The 17,904-nt window shown below is 40.0% G+C and overlaps 1 protein-coding gene across 1 annotated transcript; it reads left to right on the top strand.

Moving 5' to 3' along the window:
• Nucleotides 1–272: 272 nt before the first annotated feature.
• Nucleotides 273–17,756, top strand: LOC124115588 (zinc finger protein 367-like). The gene is made up of 4 exons (XM_046476636.2): nucleotides 273–657; nucleotides 3,289–3,408; nucleotides 9,709–9,847; nucleotides 10,881–17,756. The coding sequence occupies exons 1-4, from the start codon at nucleotides 393–395 to the stop codon at nucleotides 11,083–11,085; spliced, it is 729 nt and encodes a 242-aa protein (XP_046332592.1). The 5' UTR covers nucleotides 273–392; the 3' UTR covers nucleotides 11,086–17,756.
• The last annotated feature ends 148 nt before the right edge of the window (nucleotides 17,757–17,904 follow it).

Here is a 17,904-nt window from a genome sequence, read left to right as displayed (position 1 = left end):
CGGAATATGTGATGTCACAAAGCCTAAAATGGCAGTGGTGGCGGGAACCTCGCCATAGACACAGTTTAGAATACATTTCATTTGAATATATTATTTTTCTGAAGATAAATATTTATTAGTATTTAGGTAATACTCAATTTCACGAAACACCATGATTATAATCATGCCTTTAAAATAAGTGCATGAGTGGCTAGTCCGTAGTCACACGGCCCTCATACATTATCGCGTAGAGGATTTCTAGCAGCAACAGGGATCACCGTGTTACTATAAATAGCCGCTCGGCAGGTATGAACATGAAAGCTTGCTTTATTTACAACGCATGTTAAAAGACCTGCGATGTAAGTAGGCCATGCATTCCACCAGTACTGCCACATCCACGGACACAAATCACCATGCATCCGTTAACCTGGAGTAACGAAGTCCATTCCTGCCAGTTTTCGCCACCCATTATTTCACGTGAGGGGGAGGTTGAGGATGAAAATGGGGACTCCAGTTATAACGGTAAAGATGCGATCAAGCGGGGAAGACCTAGGGCCGACGCTATATCATCGTTAATACAAGAAGGGAATTCATCAAGGAGCAGAATTCGCTGTCAGATTTGTAGTCGGGTGTTTCCTCGCGAGAAATCACTTCAGGCGCACCTGAGAACACATACAGGTAAGATATATTTTTTGATAGAGTTTTGGAAGATCGTGAAATGTGTGTATTCCTCCTGATAATTAGTTCAACGAAAGAACCTTCATTTGATTGGTAGCTACCCCTAATTTGTTGAGGTTTGGGAATATTTTTTAGAAATGAATATATAATAATTTAGTAGATATAAGGGACGACTTTGTTTAAGAAGCTGCATTAATAATGCAAACGCATCAACACACTTAATTAACAACATTTGGTGACTGTTTATCAAGACAGAATACTGGTTGATGTGTGTTATTCCTCTGCAATAGAATATAAATATAAACATATGCATGTATTTGCTGTTTTGTGCTTGTTTGTTTTCACGACGTTGGCCATCAAATACGACTTGATTTTAGTCACGCAATCGATGAACCGACACAGCCTTTAATTCCTTCCTTTCAGTTCCCCTAATTGCCCTTTCAAATAAATATTTGTTTCTGAATTTATACTACTTATTACAAGTTATAATATAACCGGTTTATATTTCACGTATGTCCCAACGCAGATGGTTTAAATGGCCATACGTTGGCATCGGTCCAGCCACAGCCTAGATTTAGCTATTGTTAGGTACTGATCGATCGGCGTTCGATACGGCATAATTCATCATCAATTATTTACACAAGACGCAGTGAACGCTAGTGCACCTGTCTCTATTGATTGCAGGTGGGACGGCAGCTAATTGGAATATTTACTATTTAGTTTACATCTGTTGATGGTATTATTCCATTCGGGGATTTGTGTTAAAATTTGAAAATTCATAATTGGTCTGGTTTTTTATTGTGTAAAATCACTCGGTAAACGGGATATTTCAATAATCACGGCAAGTATATTTTTTGTGTGGTTGTGGATTATTTGACAATTTCAGATGAGAAACAGGTATATTTGTCCCATTAGGAATGCGTACAGGTCCGAGCGAGAGCTGTGTGTTTGCTTGTGTAGACATGTATACTTCACCTTGTCTCGCACTGAATATATTAAATGAACGGTTCTTAAGGTCGCACGCGATCGAATCGCAGCAATGATCAGCCCGAAACGCTTTAATGATAATACGACAGTTACTTCCCTTTGAATGTATCCCTCTACAATAGGTTATGTTCTAGGTGACCGTTATTCTTCAGGCTTGATGGGTTTGAACAAGCTGAAAGTCAAGCACGTGACATTGTTGTGGTTCATGAAGGCCACACCCCCTTTTCACGCTCGCATAGCCCGGTGTTTTCTTGGGTTGCCAAGGAATCGGTGGCCCGTCAACTGTCATTCGGAGTTCTTTCACGGCTATTCAATTGTATTTCTTTATGGTGTATTCACAAGCCAAACTGTCCGCGCTAGAAGCCTTTAGTGTTCAATAGATATAAAACTCAATACACATCTCACAGTCTAAACTCTGGGACTATGTTCCAAGCGACTTTGAGGTGTCCGACTCTTACCATATATATATATATATATATATATATATATATATATATATATATATTACATTTAATGAAGCATGTCTATATCAAAGTGAAGATAAATTGAAAAGACATTGAAAAGAAATGTAATTTAATTATGTATGTACCGGATTGGTAGCTAATTAACTCGACCCGTGAAGATCCGGGGTAGAATAGGTCTGCAGCAACCCATGCTTGCCGTAAAGGGTGACTATATGCTTGTCGTAAGAGGCGACTAACGGGATCGGGTGGTCAGACAATCCAGTGGCTGACATCATGAGCATGAGCAGTTGGGATACAATGATATGCATCAACCAAGTCAGCGAGCCTGACCGCCCGATCCCGTTAGTCACCTCTTACCACAAGCATGCACGGGTTGCTGCAGACCTATTCTAACCCGGATCTTCACGGGTCGAAGTCGTATATACTCTATGAATAAGATAGGAGATCATATGTTCAAGCTCCACCCTTGCCCGTTAGTCAACTCGTATTAAGTCGGATATATTTTTTAAAACATATATTTTCACAAGTAAATGCAAATGTTTACAATTTATTCCCTCAGTATGTCATTAAAACACACCCCACGGCTAAGATTCTAGACACTCGATATTGGAGTGTGTTCTCAACGAGCTAAGGAAAAAACCCCAACGATACTATTTGAGAAAAGTGGCCATTAGTCATATGCCAGTTGACTTATCTCATCTTTACAGAACATTGTGAGTAGGATCAATCACAGGCGGTATACATCTGTGTATTGGGTCGAGGAAACAGCTACAGTTGATGCCAACATGAGATAAAGACGTATATGTGAACACAAGCCGTATATACCGTGCACGTCGCGTGTTCCTGCATGGGTAAACATGTATCTGTTTTGGTCCTTTGTCGTGCATAGAATTGTTCCACTAAGACAGTTTCACATGAACAAACACGCTTTCACTTTGGGGCAACTGAAATACGAACGCTATTTTTTATTTGTCTTTACGTTTGAGAGAAGTAATTGGACGACAAATAAAACATCCACAGAGGAATTGCTGTGGGAAGGTTTGAGTCATTCTTTTTATCCTGAAGAGAGGCATACTAAAGAAGTTTCCTCCATTCTCATGGCATTCACGTGTATACACGGTAGCGACATAGACTTACTGTACACGTGTTCAGTGAGTTAATGTTCGTTGTTTTCCTACAGGTGAGCGTCCGTATTCGTGTGATTTCCCGGGATGTGGCAAGGCCTTCTGTCAGAGTGGGCAGCTGAAGACACACCAGCGTCTTCACACAGGAGAAAAGCCCTTCGCCTGCTCCGTACAAGGTAAACCCAACACGTCCGTTGTTTTTTGTTTGTTTGTTGTTGACGCCGCACTCTGCAATATTACAGCTATATGAAGGCGGTCTGTAATGATCGAGTCTGGACCAGACAATCCAGTCACTGACATCATGATCATCGATCAATGAAATTGGGAAACGATGACATGCATCAACCAAGTCAGCAAGGCTGACCACCCGATCCCGTTAGTCTCTTTTGACAAACACAGTCGCCTTTTACCGCAAGCATGGGTTGCTAACAGTCACTGGATTATAAATAATGTCTTTTTAACATTTTGCAACTGAACTCCGCCTTGTTTTCGAGACTGATCTGCTTTGAACTATTCACAAATATGCATGTCATCGCTCCCAATTGCGTGGATCGATGCTTGTGATATTAATCATTGGATTGTCTGGTCCAGACTCGATTATAAACATGTCGCCGTCATAAAGCTGGAATATGGCTGAAGGCGGCGTTAAACAACCAACCAACCAACAACAAGCATGGGTTGCTGAAGACCTACTCTAACCCGGATCTTCTCGAGTCACACGTCCGTAGTGAATGGCCGCAGAGCAAATAGAGTTCTCGCTAACACTAAAACTGGGTCCTGGGTTTGAAAAATGGAGGGGGTGGATGCACATTTTACTGAAGTCTCGAAGTGAACAAACACCCCGAACAAGGGATGGGTGGTAACGGAGCTCCCCGGTATTTTCCCTATTGGCTCTGCCTGTCTCATCATTTATATGCAGTGTTTTGGGACGATTTGTTTCTATTCAGATTTGATATTCATGCTTTTAGTTAATTGGTCATGAATAAACCTATTCCTGTGGTGAATGAATTTAATACTTTGTTTATAGGAGATGGCATGCCTTGTGTAGTTATATGAATTCTATCAATTCCGATTTTCCACATCTGAAACCAATTTCAAGATAGACACAATTTTATGGATAACGACTTCTTTAATACTGTGAAACCAATTTATAAGAGATAAATTCTATTTTATGAAGTTCGTATAGTCCATATCAATTTACATTTCCATGGCCGGGCTCAAGGTATTGACGTTCATTGACCTACTTTCCCCCGAGTTGTGCTGGAAGCGCCATGTACATGCATGATTTCACCAAGCTTCACTGAACACCAAGCCGAGCCCCGGAGGCAGTCACGGTTGGGCGACAACGCACAAGAAAAATCTATTTTCAGAGGGGAATTATCCGAATAGTGTTGGATTATAGTATAAAACACTAATACCATATTCCGCATTAGTTGTTTCGCAATAGTATTGGCTTCTAACGATGACGAATATACCCTGAAGTTCAAATGTGCAAAGCAGGGTCCAGGTCAGATACCCCGTGCGGTTAATACACTGATTGGCCAGCAGACTGGAAAGTTGCTGGTGTCATGGGCGAACTGTATTTATTTGTTAGGAACGCGACCTGAATAAATATATCAGCATGTAAGTGATACATGTATATTATTGCCTATCTCGTGTGTGTGTGTGTGTGTGTGTGTGTGTGTGTGTGCGCGCGCGCGTAGATGTTGTGGTCTAGTGGTAGAGTGTCCGCCCGGAGAGCGGTAGGGCCGGGGTTCGATCGACGTTAAAAGATGGTACTTGTTGTTACCCTGCCTTACGCTCGGTATTAAGGGGCTAAAACAAGGACTGGTCGGCTCGGAGTCAGTATACTGTGCCTGAGTGGGGTATTCATGTTAAACTGCGAAAATGCATCTTAGTTCACTAGCACCATAGAATCGGCATTAGTCCGGACTAGTACAAGCCACACACACACAAGTGCAATGATCTTGGACGCGACGTTCAACCCCATTTCACCTCACCTCGTGTAATCGCTTATCCTGAGGGGCAGTATAGTGAACTCATCAGTGAAACGCGTCCCATATGTTACCGGACATAAAGAGCGGTTTCTGTTCAAAATATCACCAAACGCGGAAACAGTCAAGCGGTATTTGAGGCAGTGGCCGTGTTTTGTTGGTGTGGATGTTGATACAGGAACGTCTGTTGACAGTCACTTCACCAGACACACGCCAACACTTGTTGTGTCGGTGGACGTTTATAGCCCGTGTCATGTTGACACGCCCCTGGTATCCCAGGCTTCAAGATAGACAGTAGCAGTTCACAAGGAGTTGATCATCAGATTGTCAGTCGGGCATGGTTCAATAACGAGGACACTTGCCGTTTTAGGTGGTTTATGAGCAGTCTTCCTTTTGTTTGTTTGTTGTTTAACGCACTCCACAATAATCCAGCTATATGACGGCAGTCTGTAAATAATCGAGTCTGGACAATTCAGAAATTGACCTCATGAGCATCGATCCACGCAAGTGTTTTTTGTTTGTTGTCTAACGCCGCACTCAGCAATATTCCAGCTATATGACAACGGTCTGTAAATAATCGAGTCTGGACCAGAAAATTCAGTGATTAATATCATGAGCATCGATCCACGGAATTGGGATCAATGACATGCATCAACCAAGTCAGCGAGCCTGACCACCCGATGCCGTTATAGTCGCCTTTTACAGCAAGCGTGGGTTGCTAACAGTTTTCCTAATTGCTTATTGGATTATAAATAATATCTTTTAAACATTTTGCCAAAGTGTATATTGTGGAAGGTTGAACTGAACTCATGTTTAAAATCCGCCTTGTTTTCAAGAATGATCTGCTTTGAACTAATCACAAATAGAGTATTTGTTAACTCTTTGATTGGCATTCTAGAAGTTGGTGAGTACATATAGGAAGACGTACAGATTTCTGTATAACAACTTCCCGTTTAGCGTCGTTTCGATGAAGGTTTTTACACCTTCATCAGTTTATTAACGGGGCTAGTGCGATAAACCAGAAGTTGTTATCCATAAAGTTTTACGTTTTCGTGTAGTATTTTATTATCCCCCGCCTGGGCCAGAATGGCCGAAGGGGGATTATGTCGTGGCGCAGTACGTCCGTACGTCCGTCTGTCCGTCCCACAGAGGGTACTAAGCTTGTGAAATCAACTCCTCCTACATTCCAGAGAATATCCCTGAAACTCTACACACAAGATGTCGACATGTTGATGATACGCATATCGCAGTCGTTTCATTTCGACTAATTTTGACAGAGTTACTGCCCCTGTTTTACGGCGCTTCATGAAATCTACTCCTCCTCCAATTTCCAGAGAATATCACAATATCTAACTATAACTATAACTATAGTTAGTTTCCTTGTTTAAGGCTTTTGTGGGTGAGCTACATCCTTATGGCATTAGCATTCAGACTGGGTTACTCCCAACAAAATGTTCTGCACAATTTGTTTCAAATGCAGTGCCATCTACTGTTGTTATTTCATAAAATACAAAGAAAATATAAACTCGTTAAAAAAATTCATGCGGGGGATGTTGTGCTCTCAGAGCACTCTTGTTTAAGAAGTTATAATGTTGGTTTATTCTAAGACTTGGATGGCTAGACATGTGTGTGTGTCATCAAATCACTCTTATCTATGCGTAGTCATCAGTAGCTGCATGAGTACAACGTGTGTAAGTTGTGGAATACACAGGCTAACGTGTCAGTTTCCGCTGGGCTCGCCTTCACAACGTGTGCATGTTTAGTAGCATGAACAAAGTGCATCAATATCGAGTGAGGAGTTACATGTCAAACTGTGCACCTACCTTCATCCACTATAACACACACCTTCAGTCCATTCACAGTTCCGTGGTAGAATAGGCCTTCAGCAACCCATGCTTGTAAGAGGCAGCTATGCTTGTCGTAAGAGGCGACTCACCGGACTGAGTGGTCGCTCGCTGACTTGGTTGATGCATGTCATCCGTATCGATGGCTCGATGCTCATAATGTCAGTCACTTGATTGTCTCGATTATTTACAGACCGCCGTCATATACCTGGAATATTGCGGAGTGCGGCGTTAAACAACAAACAACCCATTTAGTCCTAGCAATACATATCTTGTATCGTACCCCCTGCTCGGCCGTTTCATTAGCAATCATATATACAAGGGCTCGCTGTATGTACATAGTCCAGAAATCCATTTTGGGTTAGTTAAAATAGATTTGAAAAACGTTTCCCTCTCATATAAGGACGATCCCTTCGGACTTTCCTCCCACATTAAGCTGATATAACTGGAATATTGTTAAAAGCGGCGTTAAACCCAATTCACTCACTCACTCAGATCCCAGTGGTTAGGGGGAAGACGTAAGACGGCAGGACCTTGACCTTGTCAACCATCTACACGGACTCGTGGTTTTGTAGCCCTGGAAGGAAAGGTCATATTCAACCGTCGCAGCAACGCCACCATTTTGTCCTTTAAAGCTATTAGACGTTGTGGCCTTGCTGCCTGTATCCTGCATACTGTGACATGGTGTATTTTGTCCATGATGATATAGGACTTGGCAGCCAAATCAGGGACCAAATTATTTTTCACCCACTCCAGGAATACCTTGCCGTTCATTTCTGTGTGTTATGGTACGCCCTGTTGGCCTTGGCTCGAAAGACGAGGTCACAGCCTGGGGAAACCCCTGACCTACACAGCCAGCAGGGAGAACGTTAGGTCTTTCACCTTTTCCCATTTGTAACTTATTATACAGCCTTACACAGACTCCATATAGTCCCCACTGGGTACCCACTGACTGCTGGCTGTGTGAGAGGCAATTACGCACGTCTCATCCTGGAAGACAGGCTCATATCCTTCTTCATGTGTCTGCTTGATGGTTCGACCATAATGATTTCGGAGACGAAGGATGTCAGATCGTTTACATAACAGAGCCCCGTTTTCATCACTTATTTTTTTGTATCAGTATCCAAATGTATCCAAAAGTTGCCATAGCTTGCCATTTTGTAACGATTAAATCATGTTCATTTTCAAGGTATTTCTTCAAGTGTCTTAGTGGCATGTACTTGTTTTCTGAATGCAGTTTAACAATTGCATGTCTGACTTCATTTTTCTGAAAATTGTCTAATTTATCAACCCTACTTGGCTTTGATTTGTTGCCCCCCTGCCCCGCCTGACTGCTAGAGTCCCGTCGACGGACAATATTTTTCACGTTGTTAGAAGACAAGATATTTAGAAGCTTAATTAATGGCATAAACTGGTTTTACTCTTTCTGCTTCACATTGAAAGAAATCATACACCTCAAGAATCAACTGTTTCATATCAGCTGAGTAGCGCATTTTGTCAGTCAAACAACGACGTTAGACTCTGAAATCTTATGTTACACAATATCCTTCTTGACTCGACTCACCCTATGCTGATTTCAGAGTATGTGGAATAGGGCTAGCTGGCTAGACTTGCTTTGGTATGCGTTTCTAGATTTTTTTATTTTCATAAAATAAATATATTCCACGGTCATGGTGCAGGCTACAACGACGTATGCCATGTAGCGCGTGTTTGCGCTGTTCCTCCTACCGTTGTGCCATATTATGAAGACACGTATGTTCAACACCTACCAAGCGGAGACCGCATGGGGCAGGTTAAAGTGTATTTTTATCCATTGTGAAAAACGGTGACAAATTGTTTTGTTTGTGCCTAATGTCGGATATATAATGCTGGCATGCAGCTAACTGTTAAACTTGACCCGCCCTACTTAAGCCAAATTCTGAAAAAATAACTTCAATATTTATCAAGGCTTGCAGACACAACACATGACAGCTGCTACAAAATAAAAGATAAATCGAGGTTATCACGCGAGTGTGTTTTGGGATGGTAAATATCCTGTATTATGAATAAACATCGTATTTAGCGAGCCTTGGTGGCACGTGCCTTGTGTAAAATGTCTATCTGTGCAAAGGAATGTTTTCTCAACAACATTAATGATTGAGTAGATTCTCCACAAATCTCCGTAGAAAATCACCACGTGCCACCCTTTCCTACACAGATGTTTGTTCTTGTAATACAATCTCACGTTCTTTCCGTCAAGCCTGCATGGTTGTGCAAGCGCCCTCTGTTGGCGTTATATACACAAGAACCAAATGTAATAAAAAAGAATAATTCATAACTGTCAGTATTAAATTAACCGATAAATCCAGATATAATGCTTGTCATAGCTTCCCTGATCATGTTACGGTGGATGTTGCAATGGGCGACCCACGCCCACTACAATACACGCCCCTTTTTCGTTCTGAAATTGTGCCCTAGCTTCCACGAACAGAAAAGCTCCCGAATCAAATCACACCTTCACTGGTAGCATGTAATTTCGTAAGTTTTCATAACCGGTATACCATTAAGTGACTGTCTACATGTGCGTGTGTTTACCAGTCGAAGGCCGCTATGGTTCCTAATAGGTAACAACGAGTCATTGGGTCCTTCTATTTTTCAGATTGCCAAAGTCGCTTCACGCATGCTAACCGCCACTGTCCGGACCACCCGTATGCTTCCCTGCAGCGGGTAGAGACAGACATTACGTCATCCCCCACCTTCAAAAGTAACAGCTACGAAGTTCAACAGTGGCTGATACGGTAGGAGTTTCACCCATAAAACACTTTCTGTCGACATGCTACATACATAAAGCTTTCTTATCTGGCTATCACTATTTAGAGTTTGTAACTGAAGCAGACATAAAATACCACATTATCTCCCTTCGAAACGTTACACAATTTGATATTGGCGAAAACTATGCCCAATCTCCATGCACTTCATCAGTATATCTAAATATTTTTAGTTGAAAACCTGTGAAAGGACATATCACTGTGACACTCATCTTCCCGAGGCAAGGGAGTGAACTGATTGAAAAGGAAATAAACTGACTCTGAACGTCTGTTTCTACCCTTGCCGAACTAGGCCTGAATTTCGTGGCTCTAGTATGGCCACCAGTGTCTTACGAGTGTTGCTCATACTACGTCCCTCCTATCCACAAATCCACCTCGCACCACTTGCCTTTGCTTCAAACAAAATGGCTATGCCCAGACAAGACCATCTCATCGATGAAGTTACACATGCTCTGGATGTCAGATGTCGATTTTGTTACGCGATTTCGATTGGACTATGCAGACTCGTTAGTCCAGCTAAATTATAACTCCATAATTCAGCCAAGTTCGGCAAACTCCCTTGTCTCTGGAAACTGGACTTTTATAGTCAGGTAACTCCCTTGTCTCTGGAAACTGGACTTTTATAGTCAGGTAACTCCCTTGTCTCCGGAAACTGGACTTTTATAGTCAGGTAACTCACTGGACTTTTATAGTCCTTGTCAGGAAAAGATGTGTGACACTATTGGACGTAGGCTATTCCTTCCTTCTAGACAAACACTTTGTCCTTAAAAATATATTATTTTGATAGAACCAAATAACTCCATTTAAATGAAAATAAGTCCCAGGGAGATTGGAGATCCAGACCCCCAAGGAAATGTAGATTTGCATGATTTCGAGCTTTTGTATTACAGGAAGGGCTGGGCAGAAGGGATATACTAAGGTTCAGGGACTGTGAAACAGACTATCAAAGTCCCAATGCTCCTTGTCAGGTTCTTCTCTAAAGTTGCCTTGTCGACTGTTGCAGGTATGATGCCCAGCGCAAGGAACGAAGTCAACTCAAGTCACCTGTAAAACGTCGCCTCTACGACGACAAAGACGATGAAGAAAACCTTGAGGCTAAAAAGAGCGGGCATATGTCGCTGACCTCCCCTTTACAGCAGACTGAACAAAGAGACAAATGGATCTCTGCACTGGCTCTCATAGAACTCGCCCGCGGCGTCGTGTCATGACATCGTTATCCGTCCAATGTCTTCACAATATTTATGGATTTTGCTATACAATTTGCTTTTATAATGGAAGTTTATTTATTCCTGAGGTGTTCAATGCTTGGCAATTTTTGAGCTCAGCATTCCGTGATGCTGCCGTCCATTTCCAATATTGCTCCATATCATTGTAATGATATTGTCAATGACATCGCAAAGCATAATTATTTTCACCCCAACAGTGGGTGCCATTCCTTTATGTTACTCAAGTTTGTGTATCCTAAATGCCATCCGTCCTAACATATTTATGATCTATTTAAGTTTTTGACTCCGTCCGAACATATTAATACCCGAGTCATTTCTAGCTGTCCGTCCTAACATACAGGTACCCGAGTCATCTCTAATTGTCCGTCCAGCTGATGTATGAAGTGGTGCTTGTTTCTTGCTAAATTATAACCAGGATCATAGTTTTCATTTATACAACATTTGTTATACATATCCTAACTATTTATTTGTATTGGACCTACCCTCATTTTTGTTTTGTTTTGACTTTGGAAGAAACTTGAAACATTCCAAGAAGACCGTCCGAGGAAATACTGCAATAGTGAATGTGAAGTAGGCTCAAGTACATGTCCTCTCTTCGGAGGGAGAGTGTAAGGTGTATATTTTGTCCTTTTTTTAATGATGTCCGGTTGTAGAAGTATCACTTGGTAGTTAACTGTTGTCATTTCATAGAACATCCTATTTTCATTATTAACTGGTGCTTTTACTATCATAATGCTAACCAAAACAAGGCAACACTTAGATCATTCCTAGAAATTGATGTGTTCATAGTGTCGTTTGTGTCCCATTTACAGTAAGTCATCCACATTGTAAGAATATCCTTCATATACTACTGAAAAGAAGTTAAACAACACCCAATTCTTTATATTGCAAAGAAACAAACCATCCATGTGAATTAATTTTTAAGCAGTAATATATAACTTTATTATCCCCTAGTGTAACTTCTCGTGTAATTTATTATCAGAAACTTTGTGCAGAGATTTCACTTAGCACAATACAATCTTATTAAAATCAGATCTTTGTGCTCCCTACTGCTCCACAAAGCTTTAGCGAGAACTAAGATCTGCTATAAATGAGATTGAGAACAATATGACATGGAAGATGAACTTGTGTGCATGTCTCACAAAGCTTGGATTTGATAGGACACTCAATTTAGCTGTGAGGGAAAACCCATCCTGGTTTATTTAAGGCAGGGAGATAATGTAACTTTTCTTTATACAATGGCACTGCTGCTTTTAATGCAATGTATAAGTCATGACCAAATCATGAAGATTGCTTTTTAAACCTTGATAACATTGTTTCATTAAAAAAAACAATCAAAATATGTGAATCAATTTAATATTATCAACATATTTCATTTACTGTTACTGTATCTAGAATCAGGTCACAATATGTATTGATGTGGTTATAATATGAAAACAATGTCACAATCATAATCTGTTGTTTTTATCTAATATTATCTGTATTAATTCAGATTGAAACTAAAGAAATATTGAATCAAAATAAGAACATCTCAAACCTATCATGAACATTCTAAAAAACATATCATTACATTTCTTCACACCATAATGTACTTAATGTCAGAAGTATAAACTGACAATGTCCATGGTACCTCCCACCAATGTTGTATACACTACGTAGCCCACGTTCCAAACTGTCCATTGACGCCACCATCCAATGCCATCTCCGTCCTTCATTCCTACAGTATCTCGAGGCAGTAGTCTCCCTTCCAACCCAGAATGGACAACGGTGCAAATATTCCTGTAGATTTCATGTCTCCATGTGTCACAAGTATCCGTGTTATATTTTCAAGAGAAATGTGTGGTAATATATTTAATGTTTTTAAGTTCATCAACCTCCTGCATTCCATCCTATTTAAAACAATGTGTTCGTGTGTTAGATGCTGTAGAGGCATATATGTTCTACATATATTGATGTGTGTTCTGTGATTGTGTGATGTGTCATGTGGTGATTATTAACCCTTACCCTGTCAACCAACACCATGAAAGTTATCTGTCAGAACATATCTAGACATATGACCCTTATGATGTTAAGTCCCTAGACATGGCCTGTATGATGTTAAATCCCTAGATATGACCTGTATGATGTTAAATCCCTACACATGACCTGTATGATGTTAAGTCCCTAGACATGGCCTGTATGATGTTAAGTCCCTAGACATGACCTGTATGATGTTAAATCCCTAGACATGACCTGTATGATGTTAAATCCCTAGACATGACCTGTATGATGTTAAGTCCCTAGACATGACCTGTATGATGTTAAGTCCCTACACATGACCTGTATGATGTTAAGTCCCTACACATGACCTGTATGATGTTAAGTCCCTAGACATGACCTGTATGATGTTAAATCCCTAGACATGACCTGTATGATGTTAAGTCCCTAGACATGACCTGTATGATGTTAAATCCCTACACATGACCTGTATGATGTTATGTCCCTACACATGACCTGTATGATGTTATGTCCCTATACATGACCTGTATGATGTTAAGTCCCTAGACATGACCTGTATGATGTTAAATCCCTACACATGACCTGTATGATGTTAAGTCCCTAGACATGACCTGTATGATGTTAAATCCCTAGACATGACCTGTATGATGTTAAGTCCCTACACATGACCTGTATGATGTTAAGTCCCTAGACATGACCTGTGTGATGTTAAATCCCTAGACATGACCTGTATGATGTTAAGTCCCTAGACATGACCTGTATGATGTTAAATCCCTACACATGACCTGTATGATGTTATGTCCCTACACATGACCTGTATGATGTTATGTCCCTATACATGACCTGTATGATGTTAAGTCCCTAGACATGACCTGTATGATGTTAAATCCCTACACATGACCTGTATGATGTTAAGTCCCTAGACATGACCTGTATGATGTTAAATCCCTAGACATGACCTGTATGATGTTAAGTCCCTAGACATGACCTGTATGATGTTAAATCCCTACACATGACCTGTATGATGTTAAGTCCCTACACATGACCTGTATGATGTTAAGTCCCTAGACATGACCTGTCTGATGTTAAATCCCTACACATGACCTGTATGATGTTAAATCCCTACACATGACCTGTATGATGTTAAATCCCTAGACATGACCTGTATGATGTAAAGTCCCTTGACATGACCTGTAGGATGTTAAGTCCAAAAGGAAACATAATCAGCTTTGTAGGAGTTCAAAAATAAACATGCTTAAGTCATTAACTAATAAATAAATGCCTTGACTTGCAAAAGATATATGATTATGCAACAAGTCCAGTGCTGCCAGTCTGTGCATCCTGATATCAAGTATCAACCTGTCACTACACAATAGATACAATATGACTTGTCCAAGCAGTGCCCAGAGCTCAGAGGGGGGGTGGGCTAGCCTAGTGGTTAAAGGGTTCTCCTGTCTCACCGAAGTCCCAGGTTTAATTAATATTGCCAAAAGTGGCATAATACCCAACTCCACTACAAAGTGCAGTCATATTTTACCCCTGTGAGCATATGATTTCCCTTCGTGATATTAGCATTGGATCAGGTCGTTCTTTCTACATGTAGTGTTCATGAGACAGGAATATGCTACATTGTACAAATTCCGTGTATCGCTAGCTACCTACTACAGAACTATGGTCGCCATTTCTCAGTTCAGTATGGAGCTACAGGGTTAATGTTACCACATATCGGGTTCAAATGTGCTTTCCAATCCCTAAATACCAAAAAGTATATTTCAATTATACTCTGAAATGTTTGTCAACTTCAGTGAAGGTCACCATTGAAGAATAATACCAGTCCGTTATTCACGGTCCAGTGACCCCTATTCATACCCTGATGTTTATACTAGATATCCATCTGAGTCATTATTTTTATCTGTTTGAGGATCAATTCTTACTCCAATCAGCCACATGGTATTAGTCTGTCATCAATACTGTTCAGATTCAGTGTAACAGCTCAAATAATGGTATGCATGTACAGGTAAAGTGTGACTTTCCAAACATTCTGATACGCTATATTCCTGACGACTATTTCTGCTTGTGTTGACAGGGCAATGGTGTTTTGTAGTTTTTATATAGAGCTGTACACTGTACCATAATCCAGTCCTGTCCACCAGTCAACTAGTTCCAGGTTCTTTGTGATATTTTGACTTATAAATCTACAACCGTGTACAATAATAATTGTATATATCATACACATGTATTTATTTTCCATTTATTTATTTAATGCATAATTAATCCATGAATTTCATTTCAGACCCTAGAACATTTATAAAGAGTGCAATGAAGTTTCATAATACCACTTCCATGAGGTTAATTACCTGTTTTTGTGATGTAAACTGTAAGTTTCTTAAAGCTGCTTAGGATCAGATTGTCACTGAAGGTTATCCTGTCAAAAGCATAGTAAAGGATTTGTTTCAATAGAGAAATATCCCGAGGAACAAGTCAAGCAGCCCCATACTGGGTATAAGGCCACACATTTTTTATTTTTTTGTTTCACATGCCCGCCGCCTCTACTGAAAAAAAGCTGGACAAGAAATAAATTAAACATAACAATATTTATTTTTATTATGTCTCCTGCGAGTAATATAGTTCCTCTTATACTACACAATATGTTACATACTATATCACTATCGGTGATTCAAGAAGCCAGCTGCAGTTTTGACACTACTACAGAATGACTTTCAAATCAATAAATGATTAACATAGCTATTTATGTTTTGACCGACCTTGAGTGGAAAAGCTGGAATAAATCTGTGAAAAACAAAATTTAAAAAGTGTGGCCTTAGCAACTGTATTTAATTTCCCTGTGACTCCATTCAAGACTCCATAGAACTCTTAACTTTTCCATTACCGATGTTCAATACATTTATTGACTAAAACCAATCTTGTATTTTAGTTTGAAAAGAATGACATTTTATTTAGTCCATAGCCAATGATATTTGACTACAGGATTTTCACCTGCCTCTCTCACATGATGATATGCAATATAGATATTTATCCCCTCCACTCCAAGCTGGTCCTAGATTGTCACCAGGGTCAGGAATCATTCAGAACATATTGATGAAATCTCTTTCATGTGTGGCCTACTGTAACGAGAAACAGGATGAGAGGCCACACCTGCATTCATCTGGGATACCAACAAGCACAATCAATCCCAGTCTGTGGGTGCTGTATCTGTCCAGTGAGAGAAACAGTTGTAGAAGCAGCTTTGAACAGTATTTACATCATATTGCATGTAGAATTCCTGTGACAGGAAAATCTGACGTGTGGTGTCAGTCTGGATGCTGACAGACCAGGGTTCATCCTGCATTGTGGGTTGCTGTACTTTGTCCATGGGGTTTGTCATGAGGTGTACCATATTCGCCGTATTAAGTGCACCGCTCAAATCAGCACCTCCTGGCCAACTTCTAAACCCAAGTTTGCAAGTTGTCTTTCTACAACGTAAACGCCCTGTTCTACGCCCAAAACTATTTTTGGACAGAATGTACAGCTGTGTAGACAGGATGTATATCCTACAGGCTGACATTGAGTTTTCACACATTGCTGGCATGTTAACACTGGAGAAAAGGCATGTTCTAAGTGCCCAGGACACTTATTATGGCAAATATGGTATGTCATATTCCATGTGATTATTTATATTTTGTAATATCCAGTGTGTTTTTTGTGGACTGGGTTATGGCACTTGTTTTGTTTGGTTGTAGCATACATTACCTGACAATTTGTGGGTTTTCTATTTCGTTGGTAGTGCTAACATTTATATTGGGCTTCAAACCATGGCCGCAATCAACCCAAGGCAATATTTGATGTGTTCATACATTTTCACTCACTCATGAGATACAAAGGTTAGAATATACAATTTATACAATTTATAGAATCCATTGCATGAATTCATAAAGACATATAGTCACGTCAAAATTTAATTAAATGGACAATGTGATACAAAAGATATATTTCAAATCAACCTTTCAGCAACGACTTTGCAAATTTTACTTTACAGATTCATCTATACTACTCAAAGGAAGTTAAGGACCACCAATTCTTTAATATTACTGTAGTTAGTCTGTCATGGCATGACAGATTCACTACAGTAAAATGAAAGAATGATTATTTTGAGCAGTATAGTATGAACCATCTACTGCATAAATTTTTGTATTTTGATGTAATGGACCTTAAACCAAAAGTCAACTTCTAAACATGTAACTGGTTTTCCTGTAACATGTCTGTAACATGTAACTGGTTGGCCTGAAACCTGTAACTGGTTGGCCTGTAACATGCCTGAAACCTGTAACTGGTTGGCCTGTAACATGCCTGTAACATGTTGTGTCAGCATAATCTATGAAGGTCTGTCACCTGCTTCATCTACTGTTTGACGTTTGCTGTATGTAGAATTTTGATATGTACATTTCCACATTAACCCTACGTAACCTACTATCATCACAATTTACATGTTTGTTTAGTGCATGGGCAATGGTTTGAAGTCAAAGTAATCCAGAGGTTTGTCACCTGTGAGTATATCGCAAAAGAAATATTTTATAACAAGGGAACAGTTCCTTATAACTTGTTTTTGAATTTTTGTATTTACAGACACATTAGCTGTAATAAAGTTATAACAGATATCTTGTTGATTTTCATTTACCTACAAAACTTCCTCCTTAAAATGAATGTGTTCGCTTGTTGATAAAAATTACCCAAAGGCTACATAGCTTGTGGTATATGCATGCATATGTTGGGGTATAACATTGTTATCATGGTATATTTATGGAA

The sequence above is a fragment of the Haliotis rufescens genome, unplaced genomic scaffold, assembly GCF_023055435.1.
Source record: "Haliotis rufescens isolate VD_foot unplaced genomic scaffold, xgHalRufe1.0.p SCAF_2, whole genome shotgun sequence".
Classification (NCBI taxonomy): domain Eukaryota; kingdom Metazoa; phylum Mollusca; class Gastropoda; order Lepetellida; family Haliotidae; genus Haliotis; species Haliotis rufescens.
This window is presented reverse-complemented; position numbering and strand designations above follow the sequence as displayed.